We start from the raw sequence: 19,411 nt of genomic DNA on the forward strand, positions 1-19,411 counted from the left end.
GAGAACCTTACAATTTTCCAGTGTTCTCCCATTCAAAGTGGTAATGTCCAAGTAAAACAAACTTACTGGTTCAACAGAGAAATGTTTGAACAACAATTACTGTGATTAACCCTGAACTTGATGGTTCCACCATTTAAGACAAAGGAGAAAAATGTATCCCAGGACTGCACAACTTTTCATACTGATTCTCCGATGCTGCATATGAGTGTAATAATTTTTCACTCTCATTTCTAGGCTTAGTTTGACAAACAGTGGTCCTAATCGTGTCCATGACACTAAGCAAGAGTCCTTAAATGTTCATGATTTACACATAACCAGGACTGCGGTTCTAAAGTTTGATTCTAGGACTGCACTTGGGGTTGAGGTTAGGGTTTACTTTTGAGTTTGATAACTGAATGGTACTGAAAGATGTAGCACGAGTGACATTATAGGCTTACTTCTAGTTAATATCTTACTGTCCGATACAAGTCTGTCCTCAGATAGTGGGAGTTAGTGTTACGGATGTTGTGAGGTCCATCATGCTCTCTGGGAGCTGGCTTTCTCTTAGGGGGTACAGTGTGAGTGCAGGTGTATACTTATTCCAGGAATGTCCCTAACAGTGCCTAATGCTACCCCATAAAAATTACAGTTAGTGTGACGATTATAGATGGAGTAGGGCTGCCGGAAGTCAAGTTCATGGGATAGACTTGAGTAGGTAGTAAAAATTAAGCAGGCTTATTTAGTATAATCTGCAACCAGCAGCCTAATGTTCGCCTTTACAAGGGATCGACTGGTAATTATGATTTATGTATCTGTTTTGTTAGTTTGCTTGCTTATTTGAGAAGGGAGGTGGACAGAAGTGCAGTGATACTTTTTCAGCAACTACCAAATGACAGTGAAAAATATTGACTCTGTGTGTATCCAATAACAATATTACACCCCTTTTTAAGACAGAAGTAAAAATGAGTAGACTTTACAAATGGATACAAGCTATGCAGATATTGTGTCACCATTTTTACAAAGTAGGTAAGGAATGTATGATGAGCATTTGTAATTGAAACATCATATAAATGTCAGATTAATATGTTTGTATGAAATCTGAAGAATACTTGTCACTGGCACTCTTGTTCTACAGATTAAGATCAGTGGCATGTGGGTTAAATAAGAATAGAATAGCATTACATATGTGTATGTGTTTCTGTGTTGGTGTATATACGTGTATACAGGCACAGACACGTGCATATATTGAAAACTCACTTGATTGAAAATGAAATTAGTAAGACTACTTCACTGAAAGCTCACTTCACTGAAAACTCATTTCACTGAAAGTTATAAATGGCCTTTTCCCCACTGTAGTGCGATCCTGGAGTTAGTATATAAAGTAAGGGGGTGGGAGGCATAGCCCCCCACATATTATAAACATTTTAAACTATACACAGTGATACTTACAAGTGCAATGAATATGTGTTTCCAAAAGAGAATATATAACCATGATATGTGGGGTCTTCACCCCCTCACACCCCCCAATGTGAGGGGCTGTGTCCCCCACACCCCCCTTACTTTGTATACTATCTCCAGGATTGCACTACAGTGGGGAAAAGGCAATTTATAACTTTCAATGAAATGAGTTTCAGTCAAGTGAGTTTTCAGTGAAGTGGTCCTAGTAATTTCATTTTCAATCAAGTGAGTTTTCAATCAACCGTAGTAGACCCATATATATCTATATATATACACACACATGCACAAATGCATGTGTATATTTCACAGTTAGTCCAGTTTCAGTTAGTATAAATTTTACATTTTTTCAAGCTTTTAACTTCTGAAGTGGAGCTTAAAGGGCAGCTTTTTTATGTATTTATTTTTTTAAGGTCCTTCAAGGTTGATATGAGCACTAGAGATGGGAATGGTTTGGCTACATGAGAAAGGGCTGATGGAGAATAATGGTAAGGGGGGGCTACAAGAGGCCAGGGGACTGTCAGACTGGAAAATGTCTGAAGACAATAGATAGAGAAGGACAGAGACCAAGGTAGTGTGAAAAAAATGAGCAATTGGGCCAGCAGGCAAGAGGGCAGTGACTAGAAAGCGTGAGTATCAGGGGAACAGGCTGGAAGTAAGAATGGGAAGGGAGAAGGTTGTAGAGGCAGCCAGGAAAATGGCAAAAGGAAAACAAGGTAGAAATAGCTGGTTAGCGTGGTAAAAAAGAGAAGGCAGAACCAGATGTGGCCATAGAGGAGACAACATCAGAGGGTGAAAAAAAGGAAAGGAAGGAACACTCGGTCCGAGGAGGAGCAGGGGAGTCTGGGGGAGCAGATATTGTCAAGAGAAGCAAAATAGGGAGTTAGGTAGGAAAGGCCGCTTACGTAGGGAGGGTGGGGTGTATTAGGTAGTCATTGCCTAGAAGGAGGGGAGGTGCTGGAGTTGGTGAACTCTTGTTATAAGGAATGTCAGATGAGGCTATTGGATGAGAATAGTGGGGCAGAGGACAGGACAGCAGTGCCCACTATGGAGAATATAGAATAGAGGAGAAAGTGACAATAGCAGGTGGAGACAGACAGAAGATGTGTAGGAGAAGCGGCCTTTAGTTAGCAAGAGGAGACTGTTCAAAGAGCGAACAGCAATCTCTCCAGCTGTTATCTACACTGATAAGAGAACATAAAGTTTCAGGCTCACACAGTCTCTCTCGTACTTACAAACACACTTATAATACAGTGTTTGTCTCTGAGGTGTATTTGTTGTACTAAACATCCCAGCAGCACATTTTTTTCCACACGGTCATTTTTCAAGTTTCTTTTTAAGCCAGTTGGAAAGAAATGTAATTTCCTTCTAGGAACAAGTGGGTATTTAAACTTTGTATCTAATATCAATAATTTAACTCCTAATGAAGGTCTCCTGCTAGACTGAAAGCTGAAGTAATTTTGTAACTTTTTACTGGCTCAATAAGAGGTGTTACATCATGTCTGTGTTCCATTGTCCTTGTGAGGTATTACATCAAGTTTGTGCAACAGTGTCCTTGTGAGGTATTACATCATGTCTATGTAACAGTGTCCTTGTGAGGTATTACATCATGTCTATGTAACAGTGTCCTTGTGAGGTATTACATCATGTCTATGTAACAGTGTCCTTGTGAGGTATTACATCATGTCTATGTAACAGTGTCCTTGTGAGGTATTACATCATGTCTATGTAACAGTGTCCTTGTGAGGTATTACATCATGTCTATGTAACAGTGTCCTTGTGAGGTATTACATCATGTCTATGTAACAGTGTCCTTGTGAGGTATTACATCATGTCTATGTAACAGTGTCCTTGTGAGGTATTACATCATGTCTATGTAACAGTGTCCTTGTGAGGTATTACATCATGTCTATGTAACAGTGTCCTTGTGAGGTATTACATCATGTCTATGTAACAGTGTCCTTGTGAGGTATTACATCATGTCTATGTAACAGTGTCCTTGTGTCAACAGTTGGTAGGGATTTTGTAGGACGAGTTTAAAAGAGATGCAAAGTTTATCAGAAGCAGTACAAGAGGAGACAACCAGCAAGGTCACTGAGTAGGTTAGGGTACAACAACTGAGTGGAGAAAAGGTAGCATGTAGGAAGAACAATGGCCTGGGACAGTAACTCAAGCAAAATGAGGGGCTCATTATGAGGGGAGAGAACAAGATTTTGAGAATAGTGACTTGTTGACCAAAGGTTGTATGTTTTGGAAATGCAGCCGTAAGAAATCAGGCTGCACTGAAGTCAGTGTCTGGACTTAGACTTGGTAAGTCATGGCAGTAGGTGACCAATATGGCTATTGAATAAATAAGGTTGAATGATTTATTTTTTCTTAAGTCATGAATAACATTTCAGAGGACAAAGCTCCTGCCATCTGACATGTTCTAGGTAGTTTTCTTTCTTCTTTGTTTTCCAGCTCCCTCTCTATCTTATAACAACCCTGTAATGAACCAAAAAACAGGATACAGCTTGTTTGGATGATTTGTGCTAACAGAGGCAGAAGATGAAATGCCACCCAATATAGCAGCGCATACTTGTAGGTAGTCTTTTAAAAGTTAACTGCACTGCTTTATTTGTCCTGTACTCTGATGATTGCCATGGGGTGTTCTTTGTTCGCAAAAGGCCCTTAGTTTGTTCCTTATTTTCAACAGCAGTACTACTGTTGTGACTATTTCAACATTGTTGAATGGTGGTGTTGCATTAAACAAGGCCATGCAAGTCCCTGCTAACTTTTCACCATACAGTAACACAGCCAGTAGCTCTCTGTACATCCTCATTGTCCTACACGAATGCGAATAGTTATTGTTATACATCACCTAGTATCTTAACTAGAGCACAGCAAAGCTGTTCTGAACCATTGCTCCTTTGTTTAAACCCACCTCCCTTTTTTGGATCAACTTACCTGCTTGTGAATCACAGAAATTCAGGTTTTGAGCAGAGCAGTGTTTCTGTGCACACACACACACACACACACACACACACACACACACACACACACACACACACACACACACACTGATTGGTTCCAGCACCTGCCCTGTTACAGTCCACTCTGCTCCATGTGTACTTACTCTTATAGTTAATGTCCAGCTCTTCAAAACCAAATATGTGTAGACCTCATCCAAGCAACCATTAACCTTCCTAAGTTTAAGCAAACCACATATAACTACTTCCATCAGCACCATCTGACCATATAACCAAAGAAAAATGTAGTCAACCCAGTCCAGTATACACAAACTACAACCAAAAAAAAAAAAAAACACAAAACAAAAAATGCACCAGAAAGAAAGTCTGACTACTTAATAGTCTGATATAGTTAAGAGCTTTCATCCAAAACAATTATTCAGAAGTCTTCAGAACCACATGCACTAATCTAATAATCATTTATATAACCAAACAAGCCTATTATATTAAAATCAGCTGATAGAATCTCATGACTAAAAATATAAAACCTTGCAAAATTGTAACATCAAATATATAAAATAAATCTTTTAAAATACCCATATTAAAAATCACGCAAACAACAATTTTGTTCATAACTTGGATGGTCACATGTTTAAAGTGCTGCTAATAGATAGATAATCCGTCAGGCCTAGAGAAGATGCAGCTTTTAAAAGAAGTTGTTTCTCAGTTCTTTGTATTCCATTGCATTTTCGTAGCAAATATCCTATGGAAATGTAGGTACTGTATCCAGGACAAAATATAAAAAGTTATGAAAATCCTTTCATCTCTACCAAAAACAACACTCTCTGTAGACATGCTCTAATAGCTTACAGGATGTACTGTCTTGCAAAACACTAGTTATCCTCGATGGTATAAATATGGATTGCCCACCTCATGGCACAGTTCCTAAAATACATCTAGCAGAATTACCAAATGTTAACTCCTTACATAAATAATATGAGACACTACCAGAATCCATTAAAACTACCGATATACAAAGCATACTTGGTTAGATACTAACTACCAAACTTGCAAATATCCTGTTGTGTGGCACTCCGTCTGACTCTCTGTAATCATTACCCCAACTTATTCATATGAGGACTGCAAAAAGTTGCTAAAACATAATTTACAACTGGGTCTGCTAAAAGACTCACTTCAGTAAGGATATTTTTATTACCTTACTTTAAACGATGCAACAGGCATCCCCTAAGACTCATTTCATTAGATGATGATGTCATCTACTTCCTCCATATATATTTGCATTAAACTCTGTTGCCTCTTGTCTGAGAAATAAAGCAGAATCTACAACTACCCCCCGAATGTCAGTCGAGATCAAACAACTGATGGCAAACAGGAACAAGGCTTGGAAGCAATGGGAACTATGCCCAACTGTAGAAACCAGGTAAGCCTGTAATACTTTAAGGAATCAAGTTAAAAACATGATTAGAACAACCATCAGTCCTACTTTCACCACTAGACAATCCTGACAACAGCTATAAACTGAGTTGGGTATGTATTAATAAGCTGTTAAGGCCTGGAAAGAAAGCCACACCTGTCAAAGTTAATGATGAAACGGGCTTGCTTACTGCTGCCACCTTTAACAAACATTATGTAAAAATAGTTCTATAGAGGTAACCCTGAAAGCAGTACAAACCATACAAATGGAGCATTTCACCTACAGTTAAGTAATAAATCACAAATGAAAAGCTACTGCAAAAACTAAAACCTACTTCTCTCATACCCTACATTCTCAAATTGCCAACAAGCTGTAGCATATCTTGTTGCTATAATTGTAAAAAAGATCATCTGTTAATGCTGTGTTCCAAAGTTTTGGAAGAAATTGTATACATTACCTGTTCACAAATGAGGCAATTGGAAATATTTCTCCAGTTATGGGCCAGTAGCTGTTTTATGCCTTCTCACCAAAATACTTGTCACCCACTCGATATGGCTTTCAGGCAGGATATAGTACTTAAACTGCTGCCTAAATAATATCAGTCACAGTAAACAAAGGTATCTTCACTGCAGCTGTGTTCATGGGTCTTTCTAAGGACTTTGAATACAGTATCTTATCCCTTCCTTCTACAAAGACTGGCTAACATGGACCTTAACAGTAATACCTTAGCTTGGTTTAAAAACTATCTTTCCAACTACTATCATACAGTCAGATTGTTGCAAACATTCTCCATCGTTTTACCTACCAACACTAGTGTTCCACAGGAGTTTATAATTTGTCAAATTCTTTTTAAGTATATTTTTTGATGACAGGCATGCAAAAACCTTGGTGCAACACTGATCCAGAGTGCAGATGACTCCACCTTCAACTGCTCTGCCAACTCCCTTCACCAGCTACATTTACAGTTCAGACAAACTGAACTGAATACATAGGTGAGACAGCAATGCTAACCAGTGTACCAGCTGTACTCTGAACCACACCTGGAAAGTCTGCTTGGAAAGTAGTTTTATGTATAGCTTACATAATCTTCTTGTACCCGAATGTCATATCTGCTAAGAATACTCATCTCTGTCACAACCATTCTGTTTTTATTCTACCAGGATGAAGAAATTGTGACGACCTCCAAGACTGATATAACACAGCGGGATGGACATGCCACTGATGAAGAAAAGCTAGCTTCTAACACATCAACTCAGAAGTCAGCTGTGCCTGAGGTGAAAGGTGAGCCCAATAAAGAATTGGAGTTCTTTGAATCTTCCCATGTTCTACCAATGTCTGCAAATAATCAACAATGTTACCATGAGCAAAACTGAGACTAGATCATCTATCCAATACTTAAGTCAAAGGGCAACTTAATGCCTGTATAAAGATGTCTGCTGTCTTTCTCATAGATCTAGCAGGTGCTAGTCGGTATTTGGGTGGGCAGTAGGGGGAATGTAGTGTTTGAAGGTATCCAGACTGTGTCCCTTTCAGTACTGACTTGACTGCTTTATGGATTTATTATTGTAGTCAGGTAGGTATAATTAGACCACAGGTTCCATTTTCAAGGGTTTTGTGAATTCACAAGGAAATTAAGTGCATTGCTCAAAGCTTTATAGTGCACCATTGGGAACTGATGAATTTGGACACAGCTTAGCAGGTCAGTGCCTTAACCATTGCACTGCACTGAGGACATAGCTTGCTTGCTTGAGCAAATTAAGCACAGAACATCAACATATTCTTCCAAGAAGCTTTTACATTAGAAGTTTGTTGCTGAATGGGGGTGACGTGTATGCACTCTAACATCATTTTATGTCACTCTTACACACTGGTTTTGCAATATTAATCATTTTGTCCAGTAAATTGTTCTGCTGCAGTCAACACTCATGCCCCTGTGCACTTATTTTTCCCCTGTCTCATAAACTTTGGGGGCAAGAGGGATGTAGCTATCATTTTAAGCCCAGGGTGACAAATTAGGGTTAACCATGCATAGCTTTGGCAGCAGAAATATACAATTTGTCTGTCTAGTCTGCCCTGTTTGTGTAGATGGTCTATTTTAGTTGTCTGTCCTATGCCACTTATTTTAGCAAATTGCTCACTGCAGACCTTCTCAAAGGACTCTGTGCCTTGCAGTCCACTACCCACTCAGGTAACCTTTTACATTTGTGTACATCTCTAAAAAATACTTTGTCTACTTTGAATGCTGACCCTTAACTTTGAATACATGCAGCCTTCACTGTACCCTCCGTATCTTGTATATCCGTATTATGTCTGCTCTTCATGCTTATTCTCAAGTTGGAATAGTTTTAGCCCCACCCCTCGGTAACCCATGACCTCTGGTCTCTATATTACCCTAATAACATTTCTTTATACTATTTTGAATAACTTGATGTCTTTGTGCACTGGGATCTGACCAAGGATCTTTAAAGAAGTAGAATAATTTCATCTGAGAATACATCCAACATCTTACTGGTTTGGATTATGGTACTATGTTTGTACCTGGTGATACATTCCTATTGTTGCTACCACATCAGTAACTTTCTCCTGCTCTGAGATTTTTAAAGTCACTCCTCCCATTTGGTGGCCAGTTTTGGGACTACTTAGAGCCCAGGTGGAAATAGTTTAGACTTCTTTGCTTTACACTTTACATGACATTTCTCAGCCTACTTTGTCCATCTTCTCAGGCTTCTTTGAAGGTATGCTCCCCCATTCAACACCATCACTTCTGTCTTTGTGCCGTCTTCAAATAGATTGATCCTGTTCTGAACTCTCCTTGTGATGCTGTGATATAAAGATGTCAAAGAGCACTGGTCTTCAGAATGATCCTTTTGGAACTCTGGTAACCATTTTCTCTACCCTTTGAAATGGTCTCTAAAACAATTCCTTTTTGCTTTTAGTCATCTTCTCTCCTACTCTGTCACTTTGGTTTGACATCAGTCAGCTCTCTATGACTGGTCCCACTTTCTGCCACACAGTCACCTTTCTATTTAGTCAACTTCTGTACTATTCAGAGACCTTTCAATTAGCCTTTAAGTCAGCTGAGAAGGACCAAGTCAAATGTTTTACTGATGTCAACGTGTACAAGATCTGTCTGATTTCTTTCATACAATTCCAGCACGATCTAGTAATAAAAGTAAACCAGGCTGGACTTGACATAGCCTGTTTTCCAGAAATGTGTTTGTACTTACAGATTTTTGTTCTCCTGGCATCCAAAAATTATTATTTATGACTTTCCCTGTAGACAAGGCCAGGCTTTTGGCTGTCATTCCCTTTTAAGTTCCAGCTCTTCTATTGTGGAGTGGCATCACCACAACTTTGCTACAGAACTGAAGAGTTCTGTTGTGCCCCTTCCATGTCATCATTCTCCGTCCTGTCCTTGACCAATCTCTGTGGTTCTTTATTGACATACCATCTTCCCTCCATGTAACTGTGGAATATTTTCTTCTCAGTTTTTACTCCTCCTGCTAGACTTTTCTCTGAATTTGTATTTCCATTTCTTGCTACCTTTCTAGCATACTCTATAGGTTCATACTACTTCTGTCTACACTCCCCTTGGTCCTGTCTACACTCCCATCCCCTTAGTCCTGCCTGCACTCCCATCCCCTTAGTCCTGCCTGCACTCCCATCCCCTTAGTCCTGCCCGCACTCCCATCCCCTTGGTCCTGCCTACACTCTCACATCCCCTTGGTCCTGCCTACACTCTCACATCCCCTTGGTCCTGCCTACACTCTCACATCCCCTTGGTCCTGCCTACACTCTCACATTCCCTTGGTCCTGCCTACACTCTCACATCCCCTTGGTCCTGCCTACACTCTCACATCCCCTTGGTCCTGTCTGTACTCTCACATCCCCTTGGTCCTGTCTGTACTCTCACATCCCCTTGGTCCTGTCTGTACTCTCACATCCCCTTGGTCACGTCTACACTCCCATCCCCTTGGTCACGTCTACACTCTCATCCCCTTGGTCACGTCTACACTCTCATCCCCTTGGTCACGTCTGCACTCTCATCCCCTTGGTCACGTCTGCACTCTCATCCCCTTGGTCACGTCTACACTCTCATCCCCTTGGTCACGTCTACACTCTCATCCCCTTGGTCACGTCTACACTCCCATCCCCTTGGTCATGTCTACACTCCTGTGAGAGTATGTATAAGTTTGGTGAAGCTGGATAACAATATGAAGATGCTAGCGAAAGTGGGATAGGAATATACACAGACATACAGTGAAACTAAAGACATGAATAGTGTAGACAGGACTAACAGGAGTACATTTCATCAGACCAAGAGTATGCTTTTACTGCATGAAAGTGCTTACCAGTTTTTATTTGCCTTAATAAATCTGTTTTTATTCGCTGTGGGTGGTTGGTTCACTTCATTTTTATTTTACCCACTTCCTGTGCCAACAATAACCAGGCATATACCATTCAAGCGTTAAAGTCAGTTATTGAACACTAACCCAAATGAGTTACTATATTAAGTCAGAGTAGCTTTTGCCAATAGTTACACCAGTGCTTTCAGGTTACCCTTTATACATTGATTAATAAGACACCACATAAGACCTTTTATATGAATGAATGAAACATTTAAGAGAAAAAAATAAGGTAAAAAAAAATCAATTAAAATATACAAACCAGTAAAGTAATTGCACAAAGAACTAAAACAAATATTGTAAACAGATGCATGATGACAGAATAGTTCTCAGTGCACCTAAACATCTTGATCCTGACATGTTCTACAGAAAATCATTGCCCCGTTACCACTATATAACTAAAAATATCATATGACTGAAAAATGACACACAAGTAAAATGTCAGAGATTTAGTGTACAGTCCCTGGGAAAGAAGGCCAGGTTCTCTGTTTATAACAGAACTTGTTAAATAGCATTAGTGCTTGTTTGTTGAGTCCATTCAGAATGAAGAAAGCTCAGGAATCTTGATTTATTTGCCAGTTACAGGTTTTCCAAACAATCTCAAACAGAAGAACAGCAGAAGCTCTGGTTCGGTATTCCTTAGCTGTTAGCATAACTTCCAGTCCTAATACAATATGTTTGGTAGGAAGCAGTGAGGTGCATCTAAATTGCACCAAGACCATATTGATGTTCTTAATGACCACAGCTAAAAAACCCATTACTAAGACATAGAAAGCCCTTACCCCCATCACCCAGTACAGTTAGTCAAAGAAAGTGTAAGGCAATTTAAACATGGAAGAATTGGGAATAAGTAACAGTTGAAATTGCATAAGAATAAATAGGAACATGGGTCAGGTGGGACAGAGTTGCAGGTACATAACCTCAAAAGTATAAGGAATAATGTATTGGGAAGATGGGCAGGCTCAACCAAAAAATTAGAAGGCAACAAGTCATTAGAAAGTTGGCATGAGTACTTAATTGGTAATTCTGTAATGCAGTAATAAGCTGTCGTGAAATGACCTGTGTAACTAAGCTGATTGTTGTTGACAGTCCTACTGTTGTGTTGAATTGTAAATATTGTTTGGTAGTAAAGTTTATAGAGTGCTTAAAAAAAACTAAATGGTTCCACTTTACTAAAAGAACAATTTTAGATCCCTCACATTTTAGAAATACATTTGTTGACATTACTACAGCTCACAAAATATTCACCTTTTGCACCAATTCTCTATCATAATATGCCCAGGTTTTTGTTACACCTTAGTGTGTCTGCTTTCCCCGTTCCCTAGGACTTAATATAGTTCTCCCCTTCCTGGATAAAACTCTTGGCATTACCCATCATGACCATCTTCTACCCCTTTCTGCCCTTTTTCACTCAGTTTCCATTTTAAACTTCTGACTTTTGTCCTGTATCATAGTCCTTTGTACATTTCTTCCTACCTGTTGTACCTTCTGCTTTCCTGGATGATTTCAATATCCTACCCATTTTGAATGTTTTCTCCTCTTAGCAGCATGCTCCCTCCACCATTTAACCCCATTTTAATGGGATAATCTTCCTGATAGACCTTTGCATTCCAGTTTTCAGCTAGGCTGCCCTACTTAAGAGGTAGAATCCATTAATGCACAGAGACTCTCTTTGCCAAACACCACTTAGTAATCCTTATCTCTACTCAAATCGGTCCACTTTCTGAAGCATCATTGTTGTCCTGGATCATATCCTTTCTTAATGGTGTTAGCATTTGGTACTGGTAGCACCTCTGAAAACCCAATGCATACTTCATTTGTTTGTGGGTCCTGGCCACTTCCACGATCTTCCCTCAGACTCTTCTTTTGTTTCTTCTGCCAAGTCATTGGTTCTCACATGTGCTTACATATCTGCACTGGTTTGTATAGAATTCATTGCACTGTCTTCCTACAAAACAAGGTAACTTTGTTATGTTTAATTAACTCCTGTTTTAATCAAAGAATAGGCAGTCCTAAGAAATGTCACAGAACTCTGGAGATGAGGAAGTGTCTTCTTACTCCAGGGGTTGTGTTTTCTTATCTTGGAGATGCAGAGGGATGGAAATACTATACTTTTGCTATTTTTGGGAGATGGGACATCACGCTTCCACTTGCTGGCATCCATGAGAAGCTTTCTTATTTTCTGGCTTCTCCTGTCTGATCTCGGTTGTGGGACAGTTCTCATGGACTCTTGTCCATTCCATTCTGACCTGCATGCACACTTGACATTCCTTTGTTTACTAGAACTTGTCATGCACCATTCTTGTTGCAGTATTTCTTAAGCTACCTGTGCTAAATCTTCTACTTACTTCTCAGCTGTTTCTTCTGTCTGTAGCACTTTTGAATCGCTCTCTTTTTTCCAAAAGTGTTCATATTCTCTAATCTCTTGAAGTCCACACCAATTTCTGCCCCCCCCCCATTCTTTCTTCTGTCATTAAATACTACCATCCACTCATTCTCTTTATCCCCTTTAGTCCCCTCTGTCATATACATAGCAGATTCTCCCCCCTACAGCTGGCACATTTTTTTATTTTAGGGTTTGTTCTGCTTACCCCCTCCCTACCTCACCATATATATTACGGAGATGCAGCGTTTTAGTTCTACCCAACTCTTCTTGCTTTTCTTACTTTCTTCCCTCTGTTCCAACCTTTCTGGCTTGCCTAATCACCCTTTTCATTCTCTATCCTCGTACTGCATCTGCTCCACATGTTTGTCTGCAACCGGCTGACCCAGGCTCTCAGTGGCCCAGTTACCCCCTTCCCCTGAACTACCTCAGATTCTAGCAGTCCAGTCCTTGTGCTTGCTGTACCCCAACCTCTACTCCATAGGCACGCTGCAGTAGTCATAGCTTAGAGGTTCACAGGTAAATGTTAGGCTATCAGTCCACAATCTTAGCCTGTAATTAGAAGCCAGCATTGTAACTTGCATATGTGAGGTAAAGATAACCGTTATGCCAGTCCTGTCCTACTACTGTCCCTCAGCTGTGCTGCAACCTGCCTTTCTTCTTTTCACATTTTCTCTTTTAGTTCCTTCTGTTTACCTGTTTGATTATAGTCTATATTGACATATTTAGAATCAAGCGTTGCTTCAGTTTGCCTAGCATTTGCTTCAGGCTGTTTGTTGCCTTGACTACCTTCATCTACCTTATTACCCAGCAACAGCAAAGCAGTGCTAACACTGCTTGACATAAATTTACTTCCATGTGGAAGAACACTGCACATGGGATCCTCCCATGTTTTATCTTGTAGATCACGGAAATATATGCATTCTTCTCAGAAGCAACTCTTTAGAGTTAGCATCCCACTTGCTCCCTTCCTGCCTGCCTCCCTACCTCCCTCAGGTAAGAGCAGCTGCTATCAGACACTCAAGTTTCATTTCACATCTCTATGTCTCCAGACTTTGGTATTTGAATCTTAAGTCTGAATCAAAACCTTTTTGCTAGTGTTTTTTTCTCATTTGGTGAATATTATTTTGTGATATTTTACTCTTTTTTTTTTTTCCTCTATGCCATTTTAACCAAATAAGGAAGACAGTGTGCAGATACCTGCCATCGGTAATAATCCTAGAGCTTTCTGTGGTTAAATGATGTACTCAAGAGTTCCACAATGTGCAACCAAAGGTTGTGGGAATTACCCCCAGGGTGGCGGGGGTTATACGTTATTTGCATTTCTTTACTTTAAATTATGTGCATGCCAGCAATCTGTATCATTCCCACATCTGGCAATAAAGACAATCTAAAAAGGCATATGACATTGTGTTTCCTCATAAAAAAACAAAAGTTAATGGAATTCTTTTAAGTTTATAAAGTAATGTTACATGGAGTGGCATTAAGGATATAGATAGGGGCAATGTATGCATTTGTTCCAAACTGTAAGTTATTTTGCAATAGTATAGAAAAAAGATGAAGCATCGCTGATATTGCACACTCACTGATTCCTGGTAAAGCATATAAGTTGACTTTAAGTATTTATGTTTGGTCATAGCTAGACAGACAGTTGGCCACCCTTATACAGGCAAATAATTTTAATTTGTACTGCACCGCCTTTTTGATTGAAACATATTCCATATAGAACCTTAAGAAAAAGGTGCTTTGTCTAACATAACCAGCTACTGTTGCCCAGTTTTAACAATGACCTGTCTTCAGCAGTGGTGACTTGTCCAGGTGTGCTGGTATGATTCTTGCCCCCCCTTCTTTGTATAGGACTTCATTGCCTTCTTTCAGCAAACTGAATCTGTACCACGAGCTCTGGACTTCAAGGAATTTGTGCTTATTCCTGCCATTGTGATTGGTTGCAGATGTCTTAGTTGTTAGTCTGTAATACAAATGTTGCAAGCCATATTACATTCTTTCTAAGATAGTTGCTCAGGGTGTCTTGCCTTTGTCCAATCTTCATTGGGGGAAATATTGTCCTTCTAAAGTACTGGTAGCTCAACATCAAATAGTGTACACCCAAATCTTTGGTATCATTTGATAAGATCAAATAGAAGAATAATATCGCAACTGCCTAAAACATTAAAACAATCAGTAACAACTGAATGAAAACACCAGCCAAGCTAGAACTTTCACTGAGTGACCTCTCAAACCTCTTGTATCGGGCAGATGGGATATATGCAAATTACCCTTATGGACATCAGGTGTTTCAGCTATATGGCGATTCTGAATACCCATGACCTATTTCTCATTTCAATGGACAATTTCAGGCCACCAAGGCCCACTAGCTGTGGATATGGATATTTCGGCCTTGTTCTGACCTCATCAGCACAGCACAAGCAGAGTATTTGTCTAAGCATAAGAAACTCAGAGCTGTTATACCCAGCTGATGTCCATTACACTTAGGGTGACTTCAAAATGGACTGGAGTAATTAGAGGTTTTTAATGTTCCGTCTGATTTTTTCAATGCTTGTTACTGGAACTGTTTCTGAAGGACTTTGTAATACAAAATCTTCATTGGCAAGAGCCATGGTTACAGCCCACCCATTTTGTATAATTTCCTAGCCAGACATTTCCAGAGCAGTGACTTTTTACATGCGAGTTGCTAATGTGGATCTTATTCTGTGTAGACCCTGATGTACCCCAGTTTGCTGCATATTCTCTAGTTCTCGCTTTGAGTGCTGCATGTTTTCCCACATGCTACAGGACATGTTTACTTCATACTTATTCTGTTTTTTAGTCCATGACTATCTTCTTGTTTTCTTCATTATATTGTTCTTTTGTCTTTGATATTTTTTTTTTACATACCAGCCAATCTGTCACATTTCTTGTTGCCCTACAGTGTGACCTTTATAGATTCATAGGCAAATGTTAAGCTATCAGTCTGCAGACTATTGCAAACCTAGCCAACCATGAGAGGTCAGACTCAAACCCTGTGCCTTGTATCTGTGAGGTAAAGGCCTTAACCATTATGCCAACCCCTCCCCCAATGTATGACACTATTTTAATATGTACCCCGCTCATTTTGTAGGAGACTGTACATTTCATAATTAGAATTGTGTAATAACAATGATGCAGCTGTTTACAATTTTGTAAGATCTTTAGCTGCAGAAACAGTTTAATATAGCTTAGGGAACACGGGATGCGCAGCACACTGAAACCATTTCTGACTGTACCTTAACCAAGAATTAATGCCTTCATAATGCAAAGTTAAATGTTTCTCCTACTGTAGTGAAAGTTGTGCCATAAGCTTTCAAACATTTGTATGCTATATCCCAACAGCAGCTTTTCAGTAATCATAGAGGGAATAGGTACAACTCCATTTTGAAATTATATTATTTGTATCACCTTTGTAACATACTCATTTTTCCAAGCTGTTTGCAGCATTTTATGGAAGTAAATCAGTGGAGCATGTTATTTACTGGGTGAAAATAGCTCATATATTTCTTAAGAAGCTTCAGAGATCAATCAAAATAAATGCAGTCAAGGTAATTAAAAATAATTAAATGTCGGCTATAGCTAGTGACATAATCAGTAGCGGAATTTATTATGGAACAGATATTGGGACTCTGTTTTTCTGTAGAAGACTACATTCTATTCTACTATCAAATGAAGAGCCAGACTGATGGTAAGAAGCTGCTTGTTTCCAGCTCAGTTTTATTTTAGGCTGCCACTGCCAGACCCGGACTCACAGTAGAATTCATGGAACTTGGATCATTTATTGTAAGGGAATGAAGTAGCTAAGTATAGTATTTATTCTTTTTTTCTTGGAAGTCTTATGTTGAATAACTACAGTTTAAAATAAGCAGCGGTAAGAGATGCACAAAACCAGGTTGCATTATATGTGTTACATTGCTGTAGCCTAATATACCAGTGTGCCACTTTAAGCTAGTATTAAACATTGAATTGCTCTTCTTGTTGACATATTTCTGTTCTCTTTATTAAATGAAAATATTATTTAGTGTTAGCATATGATGCACAGAGTAGCGTTGTGTCTCATTGAACTATGCTAGAGATGCTCTTTCCTCAGCATACATTTTGTTTTCTGAGCAGTTCTCAGGAGCACTGCCTACAGGCCAGAAAGTTTCTATAAATCATAAAATTAATACTTCCAACAGAGTGTACCAGATGTGCAGGCTTAATTAATGGGCATGTATTGTTATAGGAGGCATTAGCTATAAATACTGCATTACTCCCTCATTTCTAGGGAGTAGCAGAGACTGAGTGAGAGAGAGATAAAGAATGTGTATTTTTTAATGTGAGATGAAGTAGGGGGCAGCAATGTGTGGCTGTAAGTGCAAAATGTGTGGTTTGTGGCTACCCCTTCGCTGTGCTTGAAAGGTGACACCACTCACAGCTTCATCATCTTCATCTGTGCTAGCTCATTGTCGGTGAGCTTACATCCCAGATAATGCAGTTGGCATTGCTTGTTATGAGTTTGTCCAGCAAGAATGCCGCCTGCATATAGTATAGCACTGTCATAATGAATACTTTCTAAAGAATAGAAGGAAATAAAATTGCATGAAATGCAAATTACTACTGCCTTTTAAAATTTACATTGTTTCTTCCTGTCATCTCATTTTGCCTGTTTTATTGTTTGACTTTTTCCCCATTTAACTGAGCTGAGGGAAAAATATCTGTTCCTTACTGGAACAGAGCGAACTCTTTATGAAATAGATTTATTTAGGTTGTATCATGTTGTAATCACATCTGTCATCTTTCACACTCTTCATTGGCTGCTGGTTGATGTTACACTTAAAATACTTAATCCTACTTAATCCATTCAAAAATTTAACTTTTATGGCAAAGAAGTTTACACACTTTGGAGATTACTTGCTCCATCTTTTACCTTTAAATTCTCAGATGAAACATGTAAGCCAGTGTATTCAACAGCTCATACTATAGGCTGTTTTACCTTTTTGCTCTTAAATTAAAATAACCATTGGCACTAGCCTCCTAACTACTACATTTGAGTGTGCTGTACAAGTTGATACTGTTAACTTCTCATACGGTACTGGTATCCCAGTAACAATGTTTGGTAAAATCTGTAGTTTTATTACTGTCTACAACCCACACTCCTCATTACACTTGTTTTTAAACTGGTTGCTTCATTTTTGGTGTGGTGTGCCACTGGCCTGTAGACTAAAAATGTACTCCTCTCGTATGCTAATATCACAGAATGAAGGGCACTTGCGCCAAAAAAGTCCACATTTTAGATGGTTGCTGGTGAACAGGATTCCTCTTGTAAAAGTGACCTTTCTCACTCCAAACTTCAGGAATGAGCATAACTTCTTTTAATCAAAGTCATTGGATCATTTAATTTCTGTTTATAAATTAAATCGGTTTAGGGAAATGTCTGTTCTCTTGTCAGTATCAGAGATATATTAACAAAATCTAGTTGTGTATGCTACTTGTTGATGAATTATTGTAATTGATTTCATTTGTCTGTGTCTAAAGGCACCCTATCAGAATTCTGAGAGTCTTCAGTGCAAGTCCTGGACTTGGAAGAAGTAAAATGTGATCCTTCAAACCAGATGGCAAAATATGAAAATAGCTGTTACACTGAAAGTATTTTGTAGAAGGCAAGCTCACCTGAACTTCCCAATGTGGAAGTTGTACCCCCATACCCCTAATACTTTTTTGTAGATAGCAAGCCCACCTGAACTTCCCAATGTGGAAGTTGTGACCCCATACCCCTAATACTTAACTGTAAGATTTCTGTACCTCAGACAAGAGGGAATACTCAGGGGTAAAGCAGTGTTGGAGTTTAAATATATATTTCACTGTAATCATGCTCTCAGTTTTCAGAGGATCAAACGTAATCCTTGAACGTACAAAAGAAACCCATGTCTAAAATACTTTGGTTGTTTCTAATTTCATTAATATTTGTGTAGTTTGTTTTCTTTTGTGCCATAATACCCTGGTTATAGCTGAAAAGGAGTCAACTGATCAGCCCTAATATCTGGTTAACAAAGGATCAAAGTCTTTGCACTGATAAGGTCTTCATGCCTTCAGGTGCACTTTTAAGTGACAGTGGAATTTAATGGAGTGGGAGTGAAAAATGTTCATTATAGTTTTGCCAGATATGTTTCAAGGAAGGTCATTTTAATGAAGTGAAACTGCCAAAACGTTCATAAAAAGAGGGTGCAAGTGAACTTTAGGGAAGGATTGGCAGGGAGCTATGAAGAGAAAGATGGCATGGAATGCTAATGTTTGCAGAGGGAACATGCTGATTCATTCCCATGGTGATTATGGATCCCTTGCATTTGTTACATACTTTTTATAAGTGAACTTGGGCCCCTTTTAGTCAGTCCTCTGACTCTCTGGCCTCCAAGTTCCCATTTCCTTGCTGTACTGTTAGGAGGTCCCCGTTACTTGCCAGAGATCAATAAGTGGTCTTTCTGTCCTTGAAGGGAGTAAGAGCAGTGAGCTGTTAGGTTGTCATGAATGAATGGCCTGATTTGTCACCACCCTCTTAAACAGTGGGATGATTTCAGCAGAGGGTATGAGTACAGTAAAATGTCTATGTACTCTCTGCCTTCCAGCATGCCTACCTGTGACTGGTGAATAAGGTCTTATGTTGATTTGTGAGCCACACCCCCTATGCCTCTGTCTCACAGTGCAATATCCCTAGTGACCCCAGACATGATCAGGGCAGACCCTGAGCCGCTTAAACTTTCTCCTCCTGATCATTAATTAATAGGGTCTCCAGTTGAGT

At 39.3% G+C, this 19,411-nt stretch overlaps 1 protein-coding gene across 4 annotated transcripts in view; it reads left to right on the top strand.

Moving 5' to 3' along the window:
• The window catches only part of TACC1 (transforming acidic coiled-coil containing protein 1), a 981,198-nt gene that overhangs the window by 782,237 nt on the left and 179,550 nt on the right, over positions 1-19,411 (top strand). For all 4 annotated transcript variants that reach the window (XM_044084331.1, XM_044084330.1, XM_044084328.1 and 1 more), the window contains one exon: positions 6,978-7,098. In XM_044084331.1, coding sequence (XP_043940266.1) covers positions 6,978-7,098 — 121 coding nt within the window. The remainder of the gene's footprint in view (positions 1-6,977; positions 7,099-19,411) is intronic.

This window comes from Protopterus annectens, chromosome 9.part0, assembly GCF_019279795.1.
Source record: "Protopterus annectens isolate FY-2018-M chromosome 9.part0, PAN1.0, whole genome shotgun sequence".
Lineage (NCBI taxonomy): Eukaryota > Metazoa > Chordata > Ceratodontiformes > Protopteridae > Protopterus > Protopterus annectens.